Source organism: Chaetura pelagica, unplaced genomic scaffold (assembly GCF_000747805.2).
Source record: "Chaetura pelagica isolate M959 unplaced genomic scaffold, ChaPel_1.0 scaffold142, whole genome shotgun sequence".
Taxonomy (NCBI): domain Eukaryota; kingdom Metazoa; phylum Chordata; class Aves; order Apodiformes; family Apodidae; genus Chaetura; species Chaetura pelagica.
Genome location: NW_009952973.1, coordinates 2722241 through 2749009, shown reverse-complemented (window position 1 = coordinate 2749009; position 26769 = coordinate 2722241). Strand labels below are relative to the sequence as shown.

General features: G+C 38.6%; 1 protein-coding gene across 1 annotated transcript in view; it reads left to right on the top strand.

Moving 5' to 3' along the window:
* Nucleotides 1-635: 635 nt before the first annotated feature.
* Nucleotides 636-26769, top strand: part of DCHS2 (dachsous cadherin-related 2) — a 63446-nt gene continuing 37312 nt past the window's right edge. The window contains exons 1-8 of the mRNA XM_009995984.1: nt 636-662; nt 1119-1310; nt 1724-1801; nt 9823-10062; nt 10880-11111; nt 22747-22983; nt 24345-25364; nt 26545-26732. Coding sequence (XP_009994286.1) covers nt 636-662; nt 1119-1310; nt 1724-1801; nt 9823-10062; nt 10880-11111; nt 22747-22983; nt 24345-25364; nt 26545-26732 — 2214 coding nt within the window. The remainder of the gene's footprint in view (nt 663-1118; nt 1311-1723; nt 1802-9822; nt 10063-10879; nt 11112-22746; nt 22984-24344; nt 25365-26544; nt 26733-26769) is intronic.

Here is a 26769-nt window from a genome sequence, read left to right as displayed (position 1 = left end):
TTTTTGTTGATTTCTGCCTCTCCCATGTGCATCAAAGAAAGGCTTTCAGTTTTAGAAAAAAAAAACGTTCAGGTGTATTCTGTGTTAAAGCTTAAAGTTGCCTGATGATTTTAAATAATTGGGTTTTTTAATGCTTTCTGGACTAGTCATTGCCTTAATGACAGATTCATCTAATGAGAGTTGACCTCCTACTCTTTGTGTAATGTCTTATGGGTCCTTTAAAACCCAGTTGAGGGAATGTGATACAGCATATGGAAACTCACCCTGGGTTTTCACAGGCTTCTGAGAATATCTTCTATACATCTAACGTATTGGTCAAGTGTGATCCATTGAAAGTCTTTCTTTAAAGTACTTATTTGCAACGTGTTTGGAATTTACAGCAGAATTCACAATACTTTTTGGATGTACTTAATATAACTGAAAAGAAAAAATGTTTCTCAGTCAGTTATAGCTACATGCAAAACTACACTGACAAGGTAATTAAGTCTCTGACAGGGACTCTGCAGTTTGTGCATCTCTCTCTTTATGCTGTGCATGCTTGTGATGGTCACATTTAGTTATATTGGTAGAGCTCTTGCTTGTAGAAAGGACTGGAGATTAAAACCCCCTCCAGGCCTTAACTTTTATGGATCACTATGGCACAAAGTCCTCTTTCAAATGAGGTACAAAGTTAAACTCTGACGGCTCTTTTAGGTAATAGATTAGATAAGAATGTCCCACAGCACTTTTGTGATTTACATGTGTTGTGCTTTTCTTAAGACCTACCTCCACTGGTAAAAACAATATTAAGGCAAAGTAACTTAAGGTATGGCTTTTGCAGTCATGGAAAATCCACTTGATTGAGTTAATTATGGGCAAATAAACAAGTAATGTTACACATGAGGTCTAAATGATCTTATGTGCTTGTTGCAATAATTACACTCTGAGAAGCTAAGTCATTCTTTTACAAACTGCAGATAGCCAGCTTAGGTAGCAGAGTGTGGTGGAATTTATTGTGTATATGCACATTTGCTTTTAAAACACAAACAGGTACCTTTAGAACAATATTTCTGTTATTTATTTTGAACAAAGGAGTGGTGATTTTGCTGGTTTCATTTTTACCTCTTGTTTCCATGCAGGTCCAGGCAACAGATGCAGATGCTGACCAGTTTGGTGAAATAGCATATTCTCTTTATGATGGCTTCCATTATTATGAAAAATCCAAAGCCTTCCAGATTGACCCACGTACTGGTCAGATCTGTGTGTCTCAAGACATTGACAGAGAAGAAGATCCAACCACTTACGATCTCTTAGTAAAAGCTACAGATGGGGTAAGTTTCACCCTTCCATACTGCCAGACACATGAATGCGTTTGCGTGTTTGGATGTGCTGTATGTTTTTAAAGGAGAATGGAATATGTGAAAAATGTATGATTTTGAATGTTTCTTACTCCTACAGAGGGCAGAATGGGATACTTCACAAAGCATAAATTTGGACCAAAATTGATAACATTGGCTGTGAAATCCAAAATCACTCCCAAACAAGTTGTTGGGAAACATTTTTAGGACGTGTTAGTCCCTGCTTATTTTCCTCCCTCTCTTGGAACCAGTGGACTCCAGGTTACCTATGCTCCCTGCTTTCAAGATGACAGCAGCAGTAATAAAAACACTAACCTTGTGCTGAAACTCCCTGGTGGCTGTGGATGCCAGTGGTTTTCCTTGATTGCTTTCCTTGTCCTTTTTAGCTGGCTGATGCAATTGCTGCTGTGGCTGGGTATAGCCTCCTTGCAGCAACATGTCAGAAAGTTTTCCCACTTTGCAGGGTGAGCTGGTGCATTCGATGTAGTGGGAACCCATAGAGATGTCTGGGTGTGGATACTTGCTCTACTGCATACTCTGTAATAGAACATTTTGGTAGCCTGATTTCTGAAAAAGAATGCAAGAAAATAACTTCTGGGTTCATTTTGTTATGAAAGTATCCAAAGGGTGTTCGTACTGAGAGGCCCAGGCAGATACCCCTGGTACTTTTCTTACCTTTCTTCAGCTTTAGTAGTGAACTGTGAAGAGGCTGAAGGAGAAGGCTACTGGTTGGTTGCAAATATTAATTTTAACATACGGATACTTTTTTTTAAACTTACTGATTCATATAATTCAGGTCACATTTTGCAGCACAATTTGAATTGAAAAACATTGAAAGTAAATTGTATGAAGCTACATACTATTAATTTCATACTTTGGAAGTTAATCTTGTATTTATTGTCCTAAGTGTGTCTAATATAATTCTTTTAAGTTCAGTTGTGCTAGAACTAAATTTTTCATTAAAATCTCTGTCCTTGTTACAGTGCACTGCAGAAAATTAGGGGAGTGTGACTTCTATATTAGTAAGTAGATGAACTTACATAGCTGCTGTTAATGCTTGGTATTGATTGTTGATTTATGAGAATGTAGTAGCTGAGAGTGTATTTGTATGCCATTGAATTTGGATATATGTGTAATAGTTAAGCATCTGCTTTTTTTCTTTAACTATCACCATTAAGTATTTACTTCAGAGGCTACAGAACCATTCTCTTGTATTAACAGTGCCTTTCGCAGTTTGAGTTTTTTCCCCTCATAGATTTATTTCAAGGAGAAGCAGTTGTATAAGATTATATTTTTGTTTGTGTTTTTGTTTTGTGGCTGTATCTTATTTGAATATCTAAGAATTTAAGAATGTAGATATTTTTGTTAGGATAGTGTCTGTAATCTTCCCAGCCGAACTAAGTCTATGTGCCCTTTCTGGAGTTTCTATGATTTGTGATTTCTGTCTTCAAAATTCCTTTCTAGGCAAAATTTTTTAGCATACACCTGAATACATATTTCCAAGTCTTGAAGAATAAAGTAGCCAGTGTCACAATGAATAACAGTGTAAAATTATGTATTCTGCTATAATCCATCACTCTTTTTGTTCTTGCATATACATGGTTTGAAGCTGTATCAATGCAAAGAGTCCATACATGTATCCAGAATATAAAGGTTAATCTTCTTAATGAAGGCTAAGGGAGAGCTGGACAATAGAGTGGAATTCTGACAAGTTTCTCAGGTATCCAGTCTGGCCCAAAAGATTTTTGAAAATGTGAAAGAAAATAGGTTTATATGAAAAAAGCTTTTTGCCTTTCTGTTTCTGTTGTTGAATTATTGCTTTAGTGATAAATCTAATATTAAAGTTAAAGGAAAATGCCAATGCATTGAAACAATAGAGGATTTAATTATTAAATTGGTCTGTGATTTATCTTCTTTGAGGGACCTTGTGCTTTCAGAAGTTCAATAATGGGGAGAGGGATTCAATTTTTTATTGCCTTGTCTGGGACAGGCAGGACTTGATCTTTTTACTGCTACTCAGCAATTTGTAGATCCCATTGATTTTTCTTTTAAAAATTAGCTCATCTGACACATAAATACTAAAGCATCTAAATTCAGTATTTTTATCAATTTTCAGTATCCCTGAAATTATGTGGAGCCACTTTTCACTTTTACAGCAGAGTTGTAGTAGGATATTGTATTTCCTGGCATTCTGCTGGTGATTTTGATAGATTAAAAGACATTAGGTGTGGATTTCAAAGTAGAGGCTGTTACCAGGGCAAAAATGTGTGCAGAAAAGACAGTGGAAGACTGAAGGGTCACTATTGACAAAGGGGAGGGAGAGAGATGGAAAGGAAAGAAAATAACTAAGTTAATTAGAAATGAGGAGGAAAAGAAAGAAGTTTCCAGGTGGTGCTCAGTTTGTCTTACAGCAAAACTATCAGTTTCCTGCACCTGTTCATGCCTACTCTATTACATGGTTTTCAAAGCTTGTTGGTTGTATCTTCTATGCGCTATGTAGAAAGAGTAATAGGAGAACTGCAGTTGCCTTAGGAGCCTGTAGAGAGGCAAGTTGAAAACAGATTCTGTTAAACTGATGTTAAATAAACATCCTGTGAGAGCATGTGGGAGCACTCTCACTGATTAAATGAGGACAAGACTGATCAGAGTGTTAACATTTTCAGTTGGCAACACTGGTTTTGGTCCTGAAGTCACTGACTTCACATATATGTTTGGTGATACTCCTTGAAATGCTTGTATATGAGAAGAAATCATGTAGCTAGGTTTCTAGAAAGGTGTTTGCACTGAATTCCATGGCTTCTGCATTTAGTTTTCTCCTTGGGTCTCTGTCTGTGGCAGATTGACAGCTGCTCCAGTAGTGACAGTGACTCTCCTGTGATTCACACGCAAGCTCTGCCTGGGACACCCCCATTCAAACTGCACCCTTAGTCATAACAGCTCTATTTCTTGCACTTGTGACAGGTCAGAGGCAGTTTCAGTAGGCATTTGGGGAGGGGAGCCTTTGAATTTGCAGTCAGCTGAAAATGTCTTACAATTTTGCTACAATATTTTCTGTCTCTGGAAAAAAAGGGGTAAAAGTTACGTTGCTTGGAGAACCTTCACAAACACTTAAGAGAGATTTAGATGAAGCATAATCCTGCAAGGATGAAAATGCAGAAAAAGAGGAATTATAATAAAACTATTTGCATGTTCTCAAAAGCATTACACTGCCCAGTCCTATTTAACATCTTTATCAATGACCTGGATGTGGGGATTGAGTCCACCCTCAACAAGTTCACAGATGACACCAAGCTACAGGGAGAGTGTCAATCTGCTGGAGAGTAGGAAGAAGCTGCAGGGGGTCCTGGACAGGCTGGGTCGACAGGCCGAGGCCGATGGCATGAAATTCAACAAGACCAAGTGCAGGGTCCTGCACTTTGGCCACAATAACCCCAGGCAGCGCTACAGGCTGGGGGAAGAGTGGCTGGAGAGCAGCCCAGGAGAGGGACCCGGGAGTACTGGTTGACAGCCAGTTAAACATGAGCCAGCAGTGTGCCCAGGTGGCCCAGAAGGCCAATGGAATCCTGGCTTGTATCAGGAATAGTGTGGCCAGCAGGAGTAGGGATGTAATTCTCCCCCTGTTCATAGCACTGGTGAGGCCTCATCTCAAGTACTGTGAGCAGTTCTGGGCCCCTCACTTCATGAAGGATATTGAAGTGCTGGAGCAGGTCCAGAGGAGAGCAACAGGGCTGGTGAAAGGACTAGAGGGAAAGTCTTATAGGCATAGGCTGAGGGAGCTGGAGTTGTTTAGCCTGGAGGAGACTCAGCAGGGACCTTATCACCCTCTTCAGCTACCTGAAGACAAGAGAGCGTGGTCTTAAGCTGCTCCAGTGGAGGTTTAGGTTGGTATTAGGAAGTACTTTCTCATGAGGAGAGTGATTAGACATTGGAATGGACTCCAGGGAAGTGGTGGAGGTACCATCCCTGAATGTGTTCAAGAAAAGGCTGGATGTGGCACTTAGTGCCATGGTCTAGCCAGTGTGGTGGTGTTAGGTCATAGGCTGGACTTGATGATCTTAAAGGTCTTTTTCAGCTTTAGTGATTCTGTCAACAAAATTACTACTTTTTTGGTTTTGAATATATGCAAATTGAGTCTGGTATGTTTTAATTCTTCTGTTTGGCTTCTTTTTGTTTGCTTTCACAACGTGACTGAAATGGACACTCTACTATGTGTCTTTCCCTGCTCACTTGAGGATCTCCAAACTACTATGTACATAAATTTATGCTTCCTTTGTGTTTGTTTTGTGTACTTAAATAATTTTCATGCTGGAAACTTCTTTTTTTTAACAGCACACACTTTTGCTGCAATACAGTGGCAAATTTTATTGCGATGTATCATGCATAATTTAGTCTTTTTTTCATTAATTTGGATATTTTATGATGCCCATCACCTCTCTTTCAACCAGAAAAAAACAGTAATGCCTGCAGGTGTTAAAGAAAATCTGTAACATTGAATTGGAATAATGCTAATTTAAATTCTGTCTAGTGGCATCTGTACTATCAGCTTACCATCAATAGTTTTCTGGCCTTTAAAGCCAAAGTCTGAGTTGCTCAATCTTGGGGCTGGTGCACAATGAAGGCTGTTCAGGAATGTGCAGCCTTACTCTGGGAGGAGCTGGGCCACACAGTTTTCTTCAAAAGCTGGAGAAAACTGGATGATCAATGCTTGTGAGAGTTGCTACTGGGCTTAGACCAATTCTAGCAGCAAACTTCTCTGTAGGTAACACACTGCAAGTACCAGCACACCATCTCTCTTCATAAGTGTGGCAAGAAGTTTGAAAAAACTGCAGAGCACAGGCAGGGTATTCTATCACTCCTTGTACCTCACCACTGTCAAGGAGTGCCACACCACATCTCTATAACCTACTGAGAGTTCAGAGGTTTAGGTTTGTTTTTGTTGTTGTGGTTTCTTTTCTCTTTCCAGAGTAGACTTCTTTAGTTTTGTTTTCTCCAAGTGAGGTTCTTGAGCCCTGTGATAGGACTACCCTTAGTCCTGATTGTGAGTGAGAAGGGAAAGACAGAACTTTTTGTTTGAGTTTCCTTTTTATTCTGGACTTCAGTCACAGCTTTTAGATGTTTTCAGGGTTGAAGACATGTCACGGCATGTCTTTCATCCTAACTTGTTGGCCCAAGGAATCCATGCCCACTGTACTGATTAGAATAGAATAGGACTACACTGTTGCAGTTGGAGGGGACCTGCAATGATCATCTAGACCAACTGCCTGACCAATTCAGGACTGACTTAGTTAAAGCATATTGCTAAGGGCATTGTCCAAATGCCTCTTAAACACTGACAGGCTTGGAGTATCAACCACCTCTCAAGGAAGCTAGTTTTTGACCACCCTCTTGGTAAATACATTATTCTTAATGTCCAATCTGAAACTCCCCTGATGCATCTTTGAACCATTTCCATGTGTCCTATCAGTGGATCAGCATAAAGACTGAGGCAAAAAATTATTTAATGCCTCCACTTTTTCTTCATCCCTCTTAGTCAGATGACTGTCTTCAGCAAGTACTGGTCCAGTCTTATCTTTAGACCTTTGCTTTCTATTAACATACTTGAAAAAGTCATTCTTAGGTGAAACAACACTGGCCAGTTTCAATGGTAGCTGAGCTTTCCTGCATATATGAACCAAAGCTCTGTAGTCTTCCTGTGAAGAGTTCATACAATTTCTTTTTCTTCTAGGGATCCACAAGGAGTCAGTCCTCTGTTCAGCCAAGCTGGTCTTCTGCCCTACTTGCTTGACTTAAGACAGTGAAATTGCCTGTGGGCTCATAAGCCCTCAAAAACAGATTTCCAAACTGCTAAATAGCTCTCTCAATAGCTTAAAATTTGCTCTCCTGTGTAATAGTGAAACCTTAGAGATCATCTTACTGCCATTCTACATGGAAAAATACACTGTTCTCATCTCTTGCATTTTGGTAAACCACACTGCTTCTCCAGTTTTCTTTGTCTTTTACACTGAAGCCATTGAAACATGGAGACAAGATCCCATCGCTCACAGACAAAGCTTCTGAAGTACAAGGTTTTAAGTAATTGGCAGTCTCTCTTTGTTTTGACAGCATTGTTGCTTCAAGGCAACGTATGTTTTAAGTTTAACATGCGCACACACATGAAAAAAATGTCTTCATGTCAAAGATCCTGTATATCACAGTTTAGTTGGGAACAAAAATCTGACAGCACACTTCACTGACAAAAATGTTCCAGGCTGTCATGGAAATCTTGCTGAGTTCTTAAGCATTTCACAACACTGAGATGAAGACATAAAGCTATTTGAAGTAACACTGTTTCTGCTTACTAAGCTAAAGAGTCTCTTCTGCCAAAGGCAGGATAGTTATTTTTTTGAGACATGATAAAGAGACGTACCAATAGCTTTATATTTTTGCACAAATTTGGTCCTGCCAAGGTACTTGTGGTTATTTTGACTTGGTGGTGGTTTCATATGTCCTGTTTTTGTTCCATAGGAGACCCAACTCTCAGGATTCTGAAAAAGTGCTACTAATTGTGACTTTTTGTTGCATCAAACAGTGCAACAGTAATTACAAATATTGAACATTTGAGAAAAAACATTTCAAAACAAACAACTGTGGCTTTCTGTTGCCTGTAACATGTTTTGACAAATGTAAATCTGTCAGCAGCAAAGGTGTTTAAATCAAGCTTCATATTTTGTAAGATCTGCTATGTTGTGCGTGCTTCTGAGTATATGAAATATATTCATATGGTTAGAAACAGAGGCAGTTTATTCCTTCTCAGTTGGGATGATACTTAAATTTTTTCATAGAGTAAGAACTGGGCCCTAGCAAGTTAATATTGTGAGTTTATATTTTACTTGATTCATGTGTGAGAGAATAAATGGCTTCTTTGGGAAAAGGAGGATTTGTCTCCAAGATAAAACTTCATCTTTCTTCTGAGAGATTAAGTAGTTAGTAGGTGTCCAATATATTTCTCCCATATACTTTGATTTAACTGATTTCCAGTCTTTACATAACTCCATAAGATAAATAAAAAATTGCGGGAAAGTGAGAACTTTGTCTGTTTAGTAATAATTAAACTTGGAAGATCAGTTTAACAGAAGTTATCATGAGTTTTGCAGCCTGGTTTTGTGCTGTTCCAAACTTGCCTCTTTTTAGATGCTATTTGTTCTTGACCTTGCATCTTCCTTGGCCCTGTTCCCTTAAAAATGTCGTTTCTGATACCTGTCCTGAAGTACCTGAAAGCTGTGGAGCCACAGAGCATTTTCTGACAGTGGGCTTGAACAGAGCACACAAGATTCTCCTTTTAGCTCCTGTGCAGGAATTTCCTTCCTGTGGGAGTCAAGACATTGGGGAAGAAGCTCACCCTGAAGTGGGTTTGGGATATTGGCAGTGAGACCACTAGATCTGTACATCTCCACTTCCCCATATCAGCACAGGGCTGTCTCAGTCGTTTGAGGCTGGTACTAGCCCTGCACCCTGCTCCGTCCCTGTCCCCGGGTGCATGTGCTCACTGCTGGCTGCCTCTGTGGCAGCATTAGCTCTATAATCATGTCATATCTTGTTTTCTTTGGAAGAAAACCCAAGCATACCAGGAGGATATGGGCTAGATCTCCTAGTTTAGTGCAACAGAGATGCATGATGCACAAGATCATCTGAATTTTCCACATATTTGAGCTTTCATGAAGGTGTCACTGCCACCCAACAGAGGTAATATTACTATATGGAAGAAACAAAGCAAAACAGAAGAAAGCTAACATCTCTTGGAAGTGTCAGGGGGAATGCAGATAGTATTTTTGCCCAAAAGCCGGACCCTGGGGACATGATAAGCAAACCTTCAAAAATAGTTTTGGAGAAGACTATTATGCTGCAGGGCAAGTCTGAAAGGGAAGTATCCAGTCTGATACTATCACTGGATAGTTTAATGAAGGTCAGGTTTAAAAATAATTGATATGAATGCTTTGGTTGCAGAAATATGCAACCTAGCTATTTTTTTTATGTCATAGCTACTGTGACCTCAAAATTAAGTTTGGGCTTGCTTAGCATAGCTTGTCATGTGTATGCAGCAACATCTGACCTGTGCCAGAAGTTTCAGTAAGTGACTAATCAATGCAAGCACAGCATTCTCAGCATGACTTTGAAGAGCACAGGATTCATCTTCAGTCTGTGTATTAATGTCTGGTGTATAGCATGTGCAGGTTATACATACGTGTGCTGCTTTGTGCCTCTGTTGTATGTGTCAGGGCCCCAGCATCCGCTGTTAGCTGTGCCATAAGTGGAGCTGCTTTCTTTTAAAAGTGTCTGTAGTTGTTACAGCTGTAAAAGAAACTTGGAAATATGAATCCCTCCCAGCTGATAGAGGGAGTCCACAGGGAGTGTAAAGGAGTGCCTTTGAGTAGTTAATTGCCATTCGTTTCACTCTGAGCACTGTGGGGTTTACACTTGAGCACTCACAGAACTCTGTTTTTTCCAGATTATCAGAAAATTCAATGCTTTGCCATGGCAAATTGTCATTTTTGCTGTAGCAAAATTTGATAAACCAGCTTTTTTCTTACTTCTCGAGTTTCACTACAGAGCAAGGCTAAATGTCGTCTTGTGGCTGCTCAAGTGGTATTTTAGTGGAGTCTTGGTGGGCACCTGTAGCAGGAGCTTCAACCATGTGGAGAGCAGTGCTGGGATTGTGAAAAGATATCGTGCTGAAGCTGTGCTGGAAGTAATTTTATGTGATCAGTTATAAATTTTACATCAATAAATTGTTTCAAGTATGTCCTTTCGTAAAATTTGATATTGTTTTCTCTCTGTGTACAGAAAGTGTGCATGTGCATACATACCAATGTATACACACAAATAGAAATATTTGTGTGTGTATTTATATATGTATCGGCAAATACGCCACTTGAGCTGAACTTCTTGAACTTGCCTGGGTGGTAAATTGAGGATAGGTCTTGTGGGCTGTAGCTTTACAGGTCAGCCTTTGGCTGTTCTTCACTGCTCTGCTCTCGGCCTGTGTTTCTAATCAATAGTTGAAGAGGCCTCATATTGATTGTTGTGATGGTCATGCTCTTAAATCTAAAAGACTCATAGACAAAAAGAAGTTACTCCTGCTTTGCTGGGCAACTGCAGTCACCTGAGGGGCACGTGACTTTTCTCTGTGCAGGAGTAGGTAGTGTTTAGGTGATTACAGTAAAAGCAAATGAGACTAGAGTAGCAAGGATATGACATGTGCAGTGCTTGTTATTATTAACAAAAATAACTTTGACTTCACACTTCACCATCATAAGAAGTTGAACTTCTTTGTGTACTCAGCCCATTTGAGCTGTTCTGAGTGTGTAACTTGAGTAAATGTAGAATCTTGGAGTATTAAAGATACCTCCATTTTTTTAACAGGTATTTTAATTCCTCAGTAATGTTGCAGCATGTTTAGTTTCCTGGTGATGGACTGAAGACAGATGTGTATCATTCTATTGTATACACCTTTAAAATTGATCTTAATTTTTGTGGGTTTCTTTTTTTTCTGATTTATCCAACAGGGAGGGCTGAGTGCCCAAGCTTTTGTCCGCATTGAGATAGATGATATTAATGATAATCCACCTGTTTTTGAACAAGCCATCTATGTGACAAGCATCAGCAGTCACACACAACCAGGCACAGAGATCATCAATGTTGTTGCCACAGACAGAGATTCAGGAATATATGGCATTGTCACTTACGAGCTGGTCCCAGGAGAATCTTCTTCTCTTTTCACAGTGGATACTTCTACAGGTACTGTACGATTCAGAAAGACTATTATATAGTTATCTTTCTCTTTATTATGCTTTTTAAAATTTATTTGGAGTCATCTCATACAACTGAAACTTGGATTCTGCTGGAAAATAATTCTAGTGGAAGATGAGTGATTTAAGTTTAGCATATGAAGCCTTTGCATTCACTGGAATGAATGGGACAATGGGAAAGATGGTACATTCCAGTACAGTTTAGAGCAAGTGATATGCCACTTATCCACTATTTTAAGCCATAAGTCTATTAATCATTGTAAGAAATAATAAAAACATTATATTTTACAATAATATCTGAATTCCTAAAATGTTTAGGTCTTACTCTTGAGGAGCAATAAAAGAACCTTCAAGACACTTATCCTTTCTTTTCAATCTGTTTTTATACCAATATTCTTTCCCCATATTGTGCTAGAATAAGTCTCAATTTCACTCATTGTTATAATGCCCAGCTACCTAACTGTTTGATTCAGTGATTTACTTTGTATTTTTCTGCCTTTTACTTCCTGGTGTTACTCCTCATCCTTCTGGTTTCTGGAGAGAGGTTCAATGAAGGAGTGTTGATGAAAGCAAGAAAACAATATGGCAAAAGCAAATCTGGATGAATGTTTTTGAAGACATGCTGAATCTCACAAATTGGGTCCCCTTATCCATGGTGACAAAAAAGCCCCTGTAGTTTGGTATCTAACCTTTAAATAGTTTTCAGTGTCAGCTGGAAAGAACAGGAGCAGTGTATCTACAAATGTCCACAATGTCTTTCAGAGAGTGGTTAACTCATCTGCAACTACTATTTTATGTAAGAGCCAGCCCTTGAACATGAATGTGTCCTGATCAACAGTTTTGCTTCATGATGCAGAGGAGATTATTTTTTATGTTTTAAGCTTTTTTTGGGCTGTTGTATGTGCATATATGGGTGTATTGCAACAACATTGCAAGGCTCTGGTCTTTCAAAATAGTGTCTATTTTCTCTTTCTTACATGGTCTCCAAAATATTCTGATGAACAGAAGAAACTAATCTTCTTAGGAAGTCAGTCTGCTTGTCTTGGCTAGTTCAGAATTTATTTAACCATGGACTTTTAACTGCCTGTCCAATCAGATTCTCTGGGGCATAACTGATGCCAAAAATATATAGGTCCATCAATAATTAGGGAGCTGGATCTTCACAGGCATTTAACTGGTCATTTTAAAACTGCCCCAGCAGGCTTGTCAGAGGGAGTCCCCATGGATCATATTAGCAGCACTGGTTTTGCATCAGTCCTCTCTTTGAAAGGTTTCTTCTTCAGATTTTGACCTTTTGGCCTTTTTTTTCCAGTTTTGGCACTTTGTATAGGAAAAATGTCATGCTTAATCATGAAGACCATATAAGTTTATAAGTTACCACTCTCTTGCAGATCTATCATGGTATTTTATCAAAGGCAGACCTAATTCAGGGTGAAGTTGCTTGAGATCATTATTGCTGACATTTCATGATGAGGAGACCATTTAGATGAGAGACAGTATTCCCAACCTTACAGTGCTTGGAATCTGATTGCATTTAATCAGATCTCCTGGGTAATTACGCTCAGTTAGTGGTGAGGAGAAAGACTTTTAGACTCTTGTAAAAAATAAACTTTATAAAAAAAACAACAACAACAAAAAAACAAGCATTAAAATTGCCACTATGTCACACAGAAGTTCTTCAATCTTTGCAAGTTAAATAGCTGTGAAAGCTGTTCAGTATTCAGAGGGGGATGAAAAAAGTGGCTGTTAGGGCACAGAGATTTCAGCTCTTCCTCCTTACTTCTTATTAGGACAGTGACATTTTCCAGTTTTTGTCCTTCTAAAGCTGTCTTCACATGCTCTGATATATAGCCTAATTTAGATTTGTTTCTTTGAAGGTTATGTGAGGGGCTTTATCTAGTTACATTGATGGCATTTTGTTAACAGAGGGCAATGGACAAGTATGACAAGAAATAGGAATTCTTCAGGAGATAGATCCCCAAATCCATAAGCCAAACAAGGTTATGTAACAATTTTGGTCATTGGTTTTCTGATCCTGTGGACCTGAACTGATGCATTGATTGATGTATTCTGCAGTTTTTCCAATTTGCAGTGTCTGAGGACCTGAAAGTAGGCACAGCAATGTTGGTGCAGTCTTAATGAATTAACCTTCCTCATAGGCTTTTATTTTAAATTCTTTATTTTTCTCAGTGGTGGAACATTTAGAAACAAGGAACGAAAATCAGTACATTAGTCTTTTTTTCTTGTGTTCATTACAGCCCCTAGCATTATACATAGAAGTGGACAGAGGTATTTTCAGTATTATGAGGTCTTAATTGATTAGTAGCTAACAGTTTGTCACATTATGATACATTAAAATCATATGCAAGATGACACTGTTCTCAATGGCCTATGTAATTTGTATTTTATGGCATCTAGTCTCTGGTTTCAAAAATTTATCTCACTCTAGTTTAATGTTCATTTTTAAAAGAGAAATGGATAAAATAATAACATAAGAACTGTAACCCAAGTTCTTCACTGATATGGATTGCTTCTGCATGTTGGTTTTTTTAAAGTAATTGTATGGATGTATCAAGAAAGCTTTTAGCTTTGTGTTGTGAGCTATGTTCACAATACAGGATATCATACCAGCTGGTCAACTAATGATGGTACAGAATATATCAATGGTGCTTTTGATGAGTAGATATTATGAGATTGAGGCACATCAAAACTTCTTGAAGGGATTCCATCTTTTGTTTGAAGCACTGTGACATGTGGATGTCATAGACTTAGTGGGACTGGGAAGGAAGAACATTTCACTGAGCACACAGATACTCCATCAGAATGTTTTTTGAATTCTAAACATGTCTTTATTAGTGGTATTTGTTTGCTATTTTAGTTTTAGATACTTTATTTAGTTTTTGTGATATGCTTTTATACCCATAAATTAACATATATTGTATTTCTCTTTGAGAAAAAAAAAAAGGTATTTTTAATTTGATTGATGATAAAATGTCCACAAGAAAAACCACTTCAAGAAGTGTGTAACTAGAAAAATGTATGGTTAAGGAACTGTAAACCAATTCCTCTGCTAGTTCGTGACTCTTGCTATCATTTGCTTCAAGTGGTGGTGTAAACAACATATTGGCTTCATTATGTTTCCTTTTGTAAATATCTGGTCTGTGTATGATCTATGAACAGTACTCATGAATTGAATGGAACAGAGCAAGTTGAAGAGCTCTTCTGGCTAAGGGACTAGTTGCTCCATGTTACATTTACATTTTCCCATAATTACCTAATAAGCTCTCTGTTACAGTGCATTTATACTTATGGCTGAACAGGTACATAAATATAAGTCATAGGATACAGTAATGAGTGAGGCAGGATACCTATGCACTGCTTAGTTGCATACTTACATTCTATTAAAAGCATTAGTGTTTTCCTTCACCCATGGGTGTAGAATTAATTTTCCATTTCTTAGTGACACCCTTCTTGAAAACTGGATAAAAAAATAATCATCTTACTGTAACCCTGGTTCAAGGAGGCTGTTTCAAGTCAGCAAAATTAATAATTTTGAAAATTTGAAAATTATTTTGGGGCAGTGTGTCTTCCTCTTGTCAGTATTCAGGTAAATGGTCTGTTCATACTGTTAAAGCAAGTCCCCTATCTAGCCACTGTGTGCAGAGAAAACTCTCATGAAGGCTAAGGGAAAGGCAGTAGCCATTGATTGGTGTTAATTTGAAAGTATTAGTGATTTGAACTTGGTATGAGAAGGAGGCAGAGAAGGTAGCATTCACACAGTGTGTATTACAGCAGTATGAGCATTTAACTAAATTTCTCTGTTTCTTGCTACCAGAGCTGGTCAGTAGATCAGTGTTAAAAAAATTTCCAGCGCAAAGTACAGCTTCTGCAAACTGAGCATTCTTTTGAGGAGATTTTTACTTGCTAAAAAAATAATGTCCTTTAGGATGTATTCTGCTTTGTTTTTAACTGAATATCATAGGAAATCATGCAACTAAAATATTCTGGGGGAAGTGAAAACCAGTATAGGAGCTTAGTCTGTTGGAGAAAAATAGAAGGAAGAAGACACCTGAAGAACACATGTTTAAGAATATAAAAATGATTAACTTAAATCAGCCAAAAGGCAAATTTAAGTCCACTATCTTGTCTCTTCAGCACGGCCTGATAATGGATGCAAAAAGAGGAGTTATGAGTAGAGCTTTTACAGAATAGTTCCTCCACTGATTAATTTTTCTTGTTCTGGAAATGTGCAGTTTAGTGCTGTACTACATCGATTACTGTACTATAGCACCATATGTAAATGCAATTTAATGTCAAACTGACTTAAAATAAACTTCTTTATTTGGTTCAGAGCACCAGAATAGATTCATTCCAGTCAAGGATGTTGACAAGTTTTGTTTTGTTGAAAAAAATGCAAGTGCTGTTTAATAGTCTCATCATAGGAAATTTTTACTGTGTGAAAAAGTTTTGCCTTGTTTTTATTACAATACGGGATGAAAGCAAAAGTTGAAATACGAAAATGTCTTTTGAGGTGAAAAAAAATACAGACTTGCTTAACTCCACATATTATCCCATGTTTAATATATAACAGATTGTAATAAGCATCAAAGTGAAATGGAGATGCGTCCTTTCTAAAGAAAACAAGGCAATTTTTGTGATGATTAATGATGTTTTTGTATAGTACTGTTGGAAAAAAAAGTTTATTTTTAAACTACTTTTGGCATTTTCATACAGCATGTAGTACATTTGCTAAACATATGAAGAGGTTTGCATAAATAACATTTAAAATTAGGAGACTTATTTTGGAACATTTTGAGACCACTTTTTTATAAATTGCAGTTTCTTCAATTACTGTTTTTCTGATCTTTCACATACAATTGATAGCATATTCAGAATGCTGTGTATCAGAGGAATATGTTTTAGACATTAGTTTTGCTCACTAACTTTTCACCTTTGAAGAATTTTGTATGCATTAAGTCACAAAGGAAAGTTAGTGGTTTCAGCTAAGTAATTTGTGGCCATTTATCTTAACTGAGATCTCATCTAATGAGAAATTTAACATAAAGAATACAGGTTACAGTATGTTCTCCTTGAAGAAGACAAAATTTGTTCTAGCAAGTGAGAGTACAAATTTTGGCTCTGAAGGTAGTACAGCAGCATGAAAAAATAACCATAGTGCCAGCTCTTAATCTATGTGTCTCTTTTGATAAATAAAATTCAACAGAACCAACCATTTACAAAGAGAAAAAATCCTACAAGCTATGTGCCAAAAACTTAAAAATGCAGTAGCAGGGGTCATGTGTACTTGGGATTAATTCTGCATGATACAATGCAAAGCATTTACAAAAATACTCTAGCCCATCCCCCTTTCTAGTGAAGTCAATGTCAGATCTCAGAAAGGAAGAACCTATCAGATAAGACAAAGAGCCATCTACCATGGCATTGCACTGCCACAGCTCTTGGTCTGCTAGAGGCAGGTAGTGCGGGCTGACAATAAGAAAAGAGGAGAAGAGGAAAAGAATATGCCCAAACCTCCCATTTTGGAGGAGAGGAAAGCATGAGGTTGGTACAGTAAAGTTCAGACCAGCACTTCTCTTTGAGACTGGGTCTTAAGTACAGATGTGTTTAATGTACTTCATGTTCTCAGTTAACCTAAGGAAAAGAAGTGACAAGTCATAAAATGAGAGTAGATAACCTTGGAAAAATTCCTTCATGCTGTTGGACTGTTAAAATGAACATAGTAGGGGAGTGTAGGTGGTAAAAAATTCATGAGGATGAAGGTGAGCATCTGGAATGTTTCTTAATGCTCTCTTAAGATATATTTGTTGTTGTTATTGGACTTAAATTAGGCTTCATTCTGTATCTGTGCTGGAAAGATGCATCATTTGGTACAGTGCCTTCAAAGAGATGGAGACTGCCATAGCAGTCTGGTTTTGTTACTGGGTTGTGAACTGACCTATTTCTGGATCTGCAGTCTGGCAGATTGATGGAAAAGGTCCATGATTTAAAATATGCTTTTGGAAAAGTTCAGTAAGATAAACAAGCAAAGGTGACCTGGTGGGATGGTGTGGCAGTGCTAGAGCTGTGTATGTTGCTGGAGGGGCATTTTCTTTGAAAACACAGCAGTTCCCCAGGCCAGAGTCCTGCCTTCTCAGTGGTGTATGCTTCGATTTTTGATGTGGGGATTTTAGAAAACCCTTATGTTTTATGTGAAAGTGCTCTTTTTGTATACAATCAGACAACAAACACACTCAGAGTTAGTGTTATCTTGGATTAAAGGAAACAAAACAAGGCAGAACCAGAGGAAGCCTCCCTGCAACAGCAAATTATGTCTCTTTACTGATAAGTTAGCAGGTGTTTTTTTTTCTGGTAGGAAAGAATTATTCAAACATGTAACAGTATAAGATAACGAAAGCTACATCAAATAAATACTTTTTTTTTTTCTGTATTAAGTTTTGTTTATGTCCTGTGGTGAGTCATAAAGCCTTTGCTGTACTAACATTAGCATTGTACTAAGCAAACTAGTCCTGTCCTGTGAGGTTTACAGCAGGCTGAAATTGTGGGACAATAATGGATTAATATGACAAGCAACTAGTTCAATATCTCCAGTTTTAGGGGGTTTTTTTATGTGTACTAGAGAAACATTCCAGTACTAAATTGTTTCAAAATTGAAATAGTCCTCTTATTCACTCAAAACAGTGTTTGTGCCAACAAGATTAATCTTTTTAACACCTTTTCTTGTAAGCTGCAGCTGTGTGTATTACAGCAGGTAGACTGTAAATAAGAATTCATGAGGAATGACATTGTTTCCCTTCCCTTGACAGTTATTAAATCAGCTGCTTGAACAGTGTATTCAACAGGGTGTTGTTATGGTTACCATCAGGAATGCAGCTTCACTAAAAAAAGTGCATTTTAAATACAGGCAAACTGTTAAAACGGGAACCTAAGTGTGATGCTGAGACTAGAGGATGGGCATGAGTCAGACAGAGTTAAACAGAAACGTCAAGCAGAAACATGATGGTTCTTCCTTAGAACAATGCTGGTGTTAATGTTAATACAAAGTCTGCACTTCCTAACTGCATTCCCCTCTCAGCTGATTACCCTGTCTGTGCTCATCCTGAACATTTTTCCGACACAGAGTGTGCATAAAAAGCAAAGCTGTACGTGTGTCTGCACTGAGAAGCTGCTGCTCTAGACTGAGCAAGATGCTCTGAGAAGATCAGTGGGTCAAGACTGACCTACACAGTATTAAACAGCAGGTCCAGCGGCCAGCTTTGAAGGTAGATTGGGGTGATGAACTAGATGTAACTTTTTGCCATCTGCTTACTGTCTGAGCTGTGTGTCAGGCCGTGCCAGCTGACCTGGGATATTTGCTGAAGAAATACTGCCATCATTTAAAGTCGTTACAGTGTTCATTTTCATGGCCTTAGGGCACACCACTGATAGTTGATAATTTAATTCCTCTTTTTGTGTTCCAAAATTACTTTTTTATTTCATGAACAATGAGAAAATACCGGAAGCTGTTTAAATGTCTACACATCTCTATGCAATCCAGACTTTGTTACTGAAGTATTCTGTCCTGATTTTTATCTTTGCCTTGGCAGTGCTTGTCTAGTGGGAAATGTTTTGTTTACCTATGAATGGCTATAAATATAGGGCTTTTTTTTTTTGCTTTGCTTACGTGAGGACCCTGTGGAAAACCAGATGGGTTTTCAAAGTCGTCAGGTAGAGGTATGTGTGCAAAATCTAATGGGATAACCAGTATTATTTCTGCTGTACAAAAAGTGCTTTAGCGAGTGAACCTGCTTTGGTGATGTATGCTGCTGTAATGTTAAGACTGAACACAGAATCATGAAGATGATCAGAAATACATTTCAAAAGAATCGTTGTATGTGGGCTCCTGCCACCTGTCTAGAGGTCTTGAGAAACAGCACTTAGCAGCTAGCTCACCTGTGGAGTAGGGTGTGTCTCCACAAAAATGAGATCAACAAAATCCCACAAGAAATTTTTTCATTGCCAGAAGATGGCAGTTGCTGCAGAGTCCTGTCTTTCATGTATGTGTGTACACGTTCCAAGTCATCACTGGCTTCCTTTATCTTTTATTGATACGCACAAAGTGGAAAGCAAGAAATTCTTGGAAGTTAGTGCCCTGGCATGTACAGTGAGTGAGGAAGTATGGAGCAGGTCAAGGAGTTGACAGTCACGATTTTGCCCTTCATTAGCAGGAGGTCTCACCATACACCGAAACCCCAAAACCACTGTAGCAGTTGATGCTAGCCAGTAAACACAGATTGCTCTGCAGCAAAACACCTGCAACTTCCAATGTGGCTGGGCTGAGCTAACTTGCCCTGGAGCAGAGCTGTTCCCAAACTAGATCCTGCAGTGGCAGCTACTAACATACAACCAGCATTGCAGATTCTATTTAGAATGCTTATGCAAATTGCAACAGGCAGTCTCTGGGTCTTTTTTATTTGTTTATAAAGGTTGGAATTTGCAGTCATTTACACCAGTGCAGATCTCGTCAAGCAAATGAGATTGCCAAGGTGTGAGGCTGGATGTTAATGCTTCATCTGGTATGTAGTTGTATGATTGCTCACCTGTGAGGCAGAATTGATTCCAACTCTTTCCTGCAGAATGAGGAATTACCAGAGGTAAAATCTTCAAGGCACTGCAGTAATATAAAAAATACACTTAAAATTTGGAAATAAATGTTATTAAAGACAGCAGCTAAGACTGTCCATCTATATGGGGAGCCAAGTGACTTCTTAAAGTAGAACCACACTCGTGTCTGTGTGATCTCCTGCTGAGAGGAGCTTTGGTCTCTGTAAAATATTCCTTGCAGAGGAGCCCTCTCATTATTCCCTTTCTAGCACCAGTGTCTCTAGAAACTGTTTTTTCATAATGGAAGAATGTATTCTATATCACACCAATCTAAGTTCTCTGAAGCCAGAATTTGCAGACTATGATAATAACAGTAAAAAGCCATTGTCTTAATTACAGAATGGGAAAGAAAGGAAAACTGCTTCATGTTCAGCCTGTTACTCAGCACAGCATGCCTCTGAGTTTAGTACACTGAAGGCACAGCTAGTTCCTGCTGTGTGCTTCTTGCATTAGCACCATGTTTCTGCCTTTGCAGTGTAGTACTAGGGAATCTCCTTCACCATACTTCAGCAGATCAAGTACACCTAGCCAGCCTGCTCTGAGGTGTGGTGGCAGCTACTTTTGACCCAATTGGTCATGACTTTCTGTTTTAGTCACAGTCTGGTGTTTTACCTAACTGTATAGGAATTAGGATCCCAGATGTCACTTTTTTACAGGTTCTTTCCTGTCTTATAGTACAATAAGAAAGCCTAATGTGGCCTGTTCCCCAACATATGGTAGAGCTGTCTCAACTGTCTGTATAGAATATATATCACCAGATGCAAAGTTAATGCCCAGTTGTACAAATGCTGAAAGAAACAGGATGTATATAGTTAAAAGACAAACTGGGTTATAAAATGTCCTTCATATTACAGTTTTGAGGCTGGAAGGAACCATATGGAAGACATACACTTTTTACTTGGAATCTTCCACTGTTTTTAGGGTGTCCCTGGTCCTACAAGAGAGGACTGAGTTGGCAAGATGTATTGACTATTCCCTGTCCTCCTTAGGAAACAGCAAAAGAATGAAGAGAGAAAGCAAAATCTTTTATCCACTTTTTATTTTGTCTGCTCTCTGTAGGTGTATTGCCATGGACTGTGCTGTAATTTTCCTAGGACAGGAGAGAAGGAATTTTGGTTCTGAAATATTTCTGTTCCACCAGGTCTTCAGAGTTCCTGGAGTTGGAGCACTGTTTGCTCCACCCTTTGCTGAGGGATGCTCTGAAATATTTAGTTATTGCTTTGAGAGTAAGAATTTCAACTTAATGGTTTTCTATAGAGGTTTTTCCACTCTTCACATATAACTTGAAGTATCCAAAATGGGAATGAGATATTATTGGCTTTGTCAATAGAAACATACCCAATTGGTCAAGTTAGTAAAATGCAGTCTATTTTATTAGTTTCATTTAATTTGACAGGAACAGTGTTTAAATTCCATGTATATACATTTAACCTCTGGAGGAAAAAGGTTAAAACCCTTTTTCCTTTGAGATATAGTTGCTCAGATTGCCAGAAGTTTGTCCTTGGAAGACTATTTTGTCGAGCTATCTACCTACTTGTAAAAGCTAATCATGACAAGATAGGGGGGAAAAAAATAAAGGCAAACCAAGGTTGATTCTTGAAAATGTATTGGTTATTGTCATAGGAGCTGGATCAGCAATGAATTCTGAATTTATCTGTATCTCTGAGTTTTTACTGTGGTTTGTCACATTGGATTAAGTGTCCTTTGCTGTTATGGGAAAGCATTTTTCCTTGCTTATGAAGTCTCTTTAAATGCATTTTGAGCAGGTCAAGACACAGTTTGTTACTATAATGTCCTGGCAGTATAAATGGAAAGTATGCTTTTTGAATATTTATAAAGATTTTATGTATTTTCCTTTATTCTGCTTAAAAATGCATTGCATCAAATTAAAGTTGTGGCTTCACACTAAATTTTGAGGAGATATGTTGTAGCTGAACCACACAGTCATTCTTTTAAAGCATTTTGAGTTAAATCTAATTTTTACCCTGTCTGACAAATAGGACCACTGAATGTTCAACTTGAATGCTAAAACATTATCCCTATTAAACCTGTCTTCAGAGCCAGAAAATTACAAAGGTAGATCAGAGTTTAAAGGTCTGGTTTTACTGAGCTGCTGGAGGATTTGTGTCTTCACCAGCTTCTGCAAAAAACATCAGTGCTTTCTTAAAAATATCTGTTGGTAGGTAAGAATGTTGTCCTCTTAGCTGAATCACTTGAGTTTATGGCAACCTTACTACTTAGCTGACTGTGATTTTAGCATTTGCAGTCACTGCCAAGAAGAGTTTTCTAGCATTTTTTCACCTTTCATCTTCATTTTCATGTTGAAAAACTTACTTTACAAATAGTTGTTACTCTGTGTGTTGCAAAATCTGTGACCACCAAAGGGTCTTAGAATAATGAGGGATTTTAATTACTTCAGAATAAGTGTTTCTCCTGCTCAACAGTAGAGAAGATGCTGGGAAGGATAAGACAAAACAGTATTAATACTCTCTATGACATAAGTACATTTCCTTACTCCACCTTTTACCTGGCTGAAAGCACTTGGTCTTTGACTATGCTTCAGATTATAATTTAGTTATACAGTTTATGAACAATCATAATGTGGTCTGCTATATGGCTCTATGATTTTGTGTTCCCCTAAATTTTTAGGTAATCGTGTTAACTTAATTTAGACCAGACATTTCAGAGTTCTCTGAAGGCTATTGATTTATTTGTGGAATATATCTTCATGTATAAATAATTAATTTGCTTGCAAAGGATAATGAATGACTGTTTCTCACAGTGCAATCAAAATATGTCCGTTTTGTATAATTGTTGTGGATCATTATGAATTTGTGATTAGGCAGCAAGTAATTGCTTCCCAGATACTTTCCACAAAGCCCATTCCTTCTAAGATTTCTATTTTGGGGCTTCAACCCTGTTTGTGTGGAGGTTTTATTTGGGGACTTTCTGTTTACTTTCAGGAATTATTTACCTGATCTCAGCTCTCGGCCACCTGGCACATTCTACCCTCTTCCTGACTGTTTCTGCACAGGATGGGGGTGGCCTTCCCTCTGCCACCAATGCAGCCATCACAGTAAACATCCTTCAGACCACTTTGGCCCCTGCTGTATTTGAGAGATCCCAGTATATTTTTTCTGTTCCTGAAAATATACCTGAAGACAGCCCAGTTGGCACTGTAAAGGCCAGAGAGCCTCCAAGTAAGTTGCATGCTCACTCAGAGATTACATTGCATTTTTGTTGTGACCATTAGCTGGAAATATTTGCAGATACTTAAAAAATCTCACCAACTTTCATACTATTCATTCAGTCTGTTGAGCATTAAGTAGTATTTGCTGTTGGTATTTCAGTCTGTTGAGCATTAAGTAGTATTTGCTGTTGGTATTTACAGCAGCTTCTGTATCAGGATGCTTTTTAGAACAGATGGATATTCGTGGTACTCTCCTTGGTGGTCCATGGGGATTGGCAGCTGCCTCCCTTCTCTTTCAGGTGGATTTCTATAATTGTAAATGGGGAGATAGGAAGCATGTTGTGAAAGGGTGAGGAAGTGTCTGTGTCATAGTGTAGCTTATGTGAAACCATTAGTCCTGAAAGACAAGTCTCGGAGCAATGCTCATGAGCAGAGACAATTTGGAAGTTTCAGAGAATCTGTATGAAGTTCTGTTGCAAAAAAAAAATCACCCCCTCCCACCCCAAAAAACCCCCAAACCAAACCCAAACACACAAAACGAAAAAACCCCTGCATTTTCCCAAATTAAGTGGTGAAGTCCAGATGAATGTTTATGTGACCTTTTGAAAATGTATTTAAGCAATTTGTTTTATTTATTACTTTAGAGTGGAGTAGCTCCTGTCAGGCCTTAGACATAAAAGACCCTGCCTTGAGAGCAATATATATTTGGTCCCTGTGTAGAGCAGTGGCGGCCATGAGTCCATGTATCAGTTTGATGATGGGTCTGTACCTGCAAGGTAATAGAGGCAGAGGTTTTATATAAGTTTGATTAATCAGTTTCTCCTATTTTCTTCTTGGAAGGCCAGTGCTTTGACCACTGTCCTTAGGGTGTGGTTGCACCTGTGGAGTGGTCTTGGTAATAATACTGAACCTGTAGATAGCTTTTGTGTTAGGTACCATCTGATGTATCAGGGTTATAGCAATGGTCATCCATGAACAGTAAGTTCAGTAAAATAGTGAATGCTTGTGTGTAGTGAAATTACTCCCATAAAGCTAATTTATAGGGATATTTTTCTATGTTTTAGATCAAACAAACACAAAAGGCTATTGTACTATTTTCTCTATAGAATTTTATCATGCTGAGATGAAAATCAAGTGGTGTAGAAGTGGACAAACTGTATAAAGTCCTTGCAGCCTGTCCAGTTTTTGTTGTACTAAGGGCTCCATGGACAGGAAGAAGGAAGCATGAAAAGGCCAAGAAAGTCAAACATCTGTGTAGCTTGCATTTATTTTGCCAAATTTAACAACATACATTCATCACAGATGTTCTTACCAACCTTAATGTTATCACTTTAATGTTATTTACATTTTTATGGTTATTTTCATTTCTAGATTCTTTAGAAGTTGTTTCTTACCGAATTTACTCCGGTGATACCCATGGAAGATTCTCTATTGATCCCCAGTTTGGTATCATCCGCACCAAAAAGCAACTTGACCATGAAACTCAGTCAGTTGTGGTGCTCACCATTCAGTCACAGTTGGGTAACTTCCCAGTCTACAGTAGCACCCAGGTCAACGTATCCGTGATAGATGTTAATGACAATCGGCCGGTATTTCTTACCAGATCTGATAAGGTAACTATTTCACATACTCAGCCTCCTGGCACTGCTGTCTACATTGCTCATGCAGAAGACAAAGACAGTGGCCTAAATGGGGCAATCAAATATAGTATTGCAAGCAAGCAGTCAAATACATTTAGCATTGATCCAAGCCTCGGAGTGGTAAACCTTACCAGGACAGTGTTTGCAGATGTACAGCATGAATATACTCTACATATAGCAGCTGAGGACTGTGGAAGTCCTCCTCTGATGTCTTTGCTGATGTTGACAGTGATTATTGAAGAGCAGAAGATGGGCCCCACTTTGGTTTTTCAAAACCTGGTGTATCAAGTAGAAATCAGTGAAGCTACCTCTCCAGGTGCCCAAATCCTTCAGGTTCAAGCCCACTCGCTTGATCTACACAGTGTTACCTCCAAGCTGTCGTATTCCTTAGAGCCTAACATAGATTCTGTTGCATTTGGAATCGGCTCTGATACTGGCTGGATTTATCTTCGGAAACGTTTGAACTATGAATGTGCACAGATATTAAGTTTTAGAGCCCTGGTCAGCACCTCTGAGGACACAAACTCCAGGAAAAATGCAAGTACATTGGTAATAGTTAACATCCTGGATGAAAATGATAATTCTCCTATGTTTATTCATGAGAGCTACTTCTTTGAAATGGAGGAAAATCCACTTCCCAGGGGTGTGGTTGGCACCATTACAGCTATTGACAAGGACTCAGGAAGAAATGGACAACTTTCCTATTTCCTCTTGTCTGATGGAAAATACTTCAAGATAAATTCCAATACAGGTAGCATTTTATGATTTGTAATCTGCCTAGCATTGCTTTTGGAAAGCAGCACTCCCTAAGGGGATGGTCATAAAGTGTAAAGCTTTCAGGAACTACTGTTGGTATGTGAATTCCAACTCAGAGCTTCACAACTTGAGAAATGAAATAAATCTAATACATGTTCATGAAGAATGAACTCACCATTAGGGTTTGATTTTTTTCATTAGTTCAATCTGGTCACTTGGTCATAAGTCTCAGTGTTTAACAAATTAAAAGGAGTTTTAAGTTATAGTTTCGATAGATCATATGTGGAACTTAATTGCCTGTGATCAAGTAAATTTGAAAGGTACAGATCAGCCATAAATAACTGTAAAGGTAACTATGGCATCTGACAATTACAGCCTTTTAAAAAGTGTATGAAAACTGTAAATTACATCCAAACTGAGTTCATGTTGTACGTGTCACCACGGAAAGCCAGTGTGCTGAGAGACTTTTTTCATGGTACAGGGCCATTTACCTGTAGTGAATCCCAAGCACATTGAGTAGTCAACACTATAGGCACACAGTGTGTACAGGCACCACAGAATGTGGAGAGCCCAGAGGCAGGGAAACCACATGCACTGCAGACAATCCAATTCAGCAAAATTCTATGTAGCGAGCTAGGAGCTGCTGTTTAAAACTCCTTTTCCCAGCTCTCCTGACCTCATGCAGTCTTTCCTAGAATTTCTTTTTAAGAATAAAACGGTCATTTCAAAGCAAGTTCTTATTGAGTACATTTATAGAAGTTTAAAGGCAGAGAGGGTACTAGGAGTTAACCAAGAAGATCTTAGAATAATCTGTGGTTATTTGCATGAAGTATTCTGGTCAGCTGCAAATCTTCAGCTGAATTGAGTGTGGTTGGGCAGATGGAGAAGGTTGGGTCAGTTTTATTCACCGGGTTTACCAGGTTGTATAGGACACATAATGACTGATTGATGTTCAGACATTGTATTGAGAATTTCCTAACTCGGGCATAATAAAGACCATTTGTCAGCAGTTCAAACCCTGTGTGAATATATTACTTTTCCTGAAGTGTGGTGAAGAAAAGGCCAGATTGATTCATTTGGAGGGTCAGTGTGTTGGTTCATACTGTTTTACACCTTTGCTTCAGGGGATCCACTGTATGTTAAGGGATGCAATATTCATTTTCCTTGTCCATCAGGTGAAATTATAAACTGGGTTGCACTAGACCGTGAAAAACAAGCTCACCACCAGCTGACCGTGCTAGTGACCGACCACGGGTCCCCGCGGCTGAACGCCACGACAGCCGTGTACATCGCGGTGAGGGACCTCAATGACAACAAGCCCCTCTTCCCTCAAGCGGAGCCCGGAGGAGAGCTGCAGCTCCAGGTGGGCGCGGCCGGCGGGGCGGGATGCGCGGCCGGCG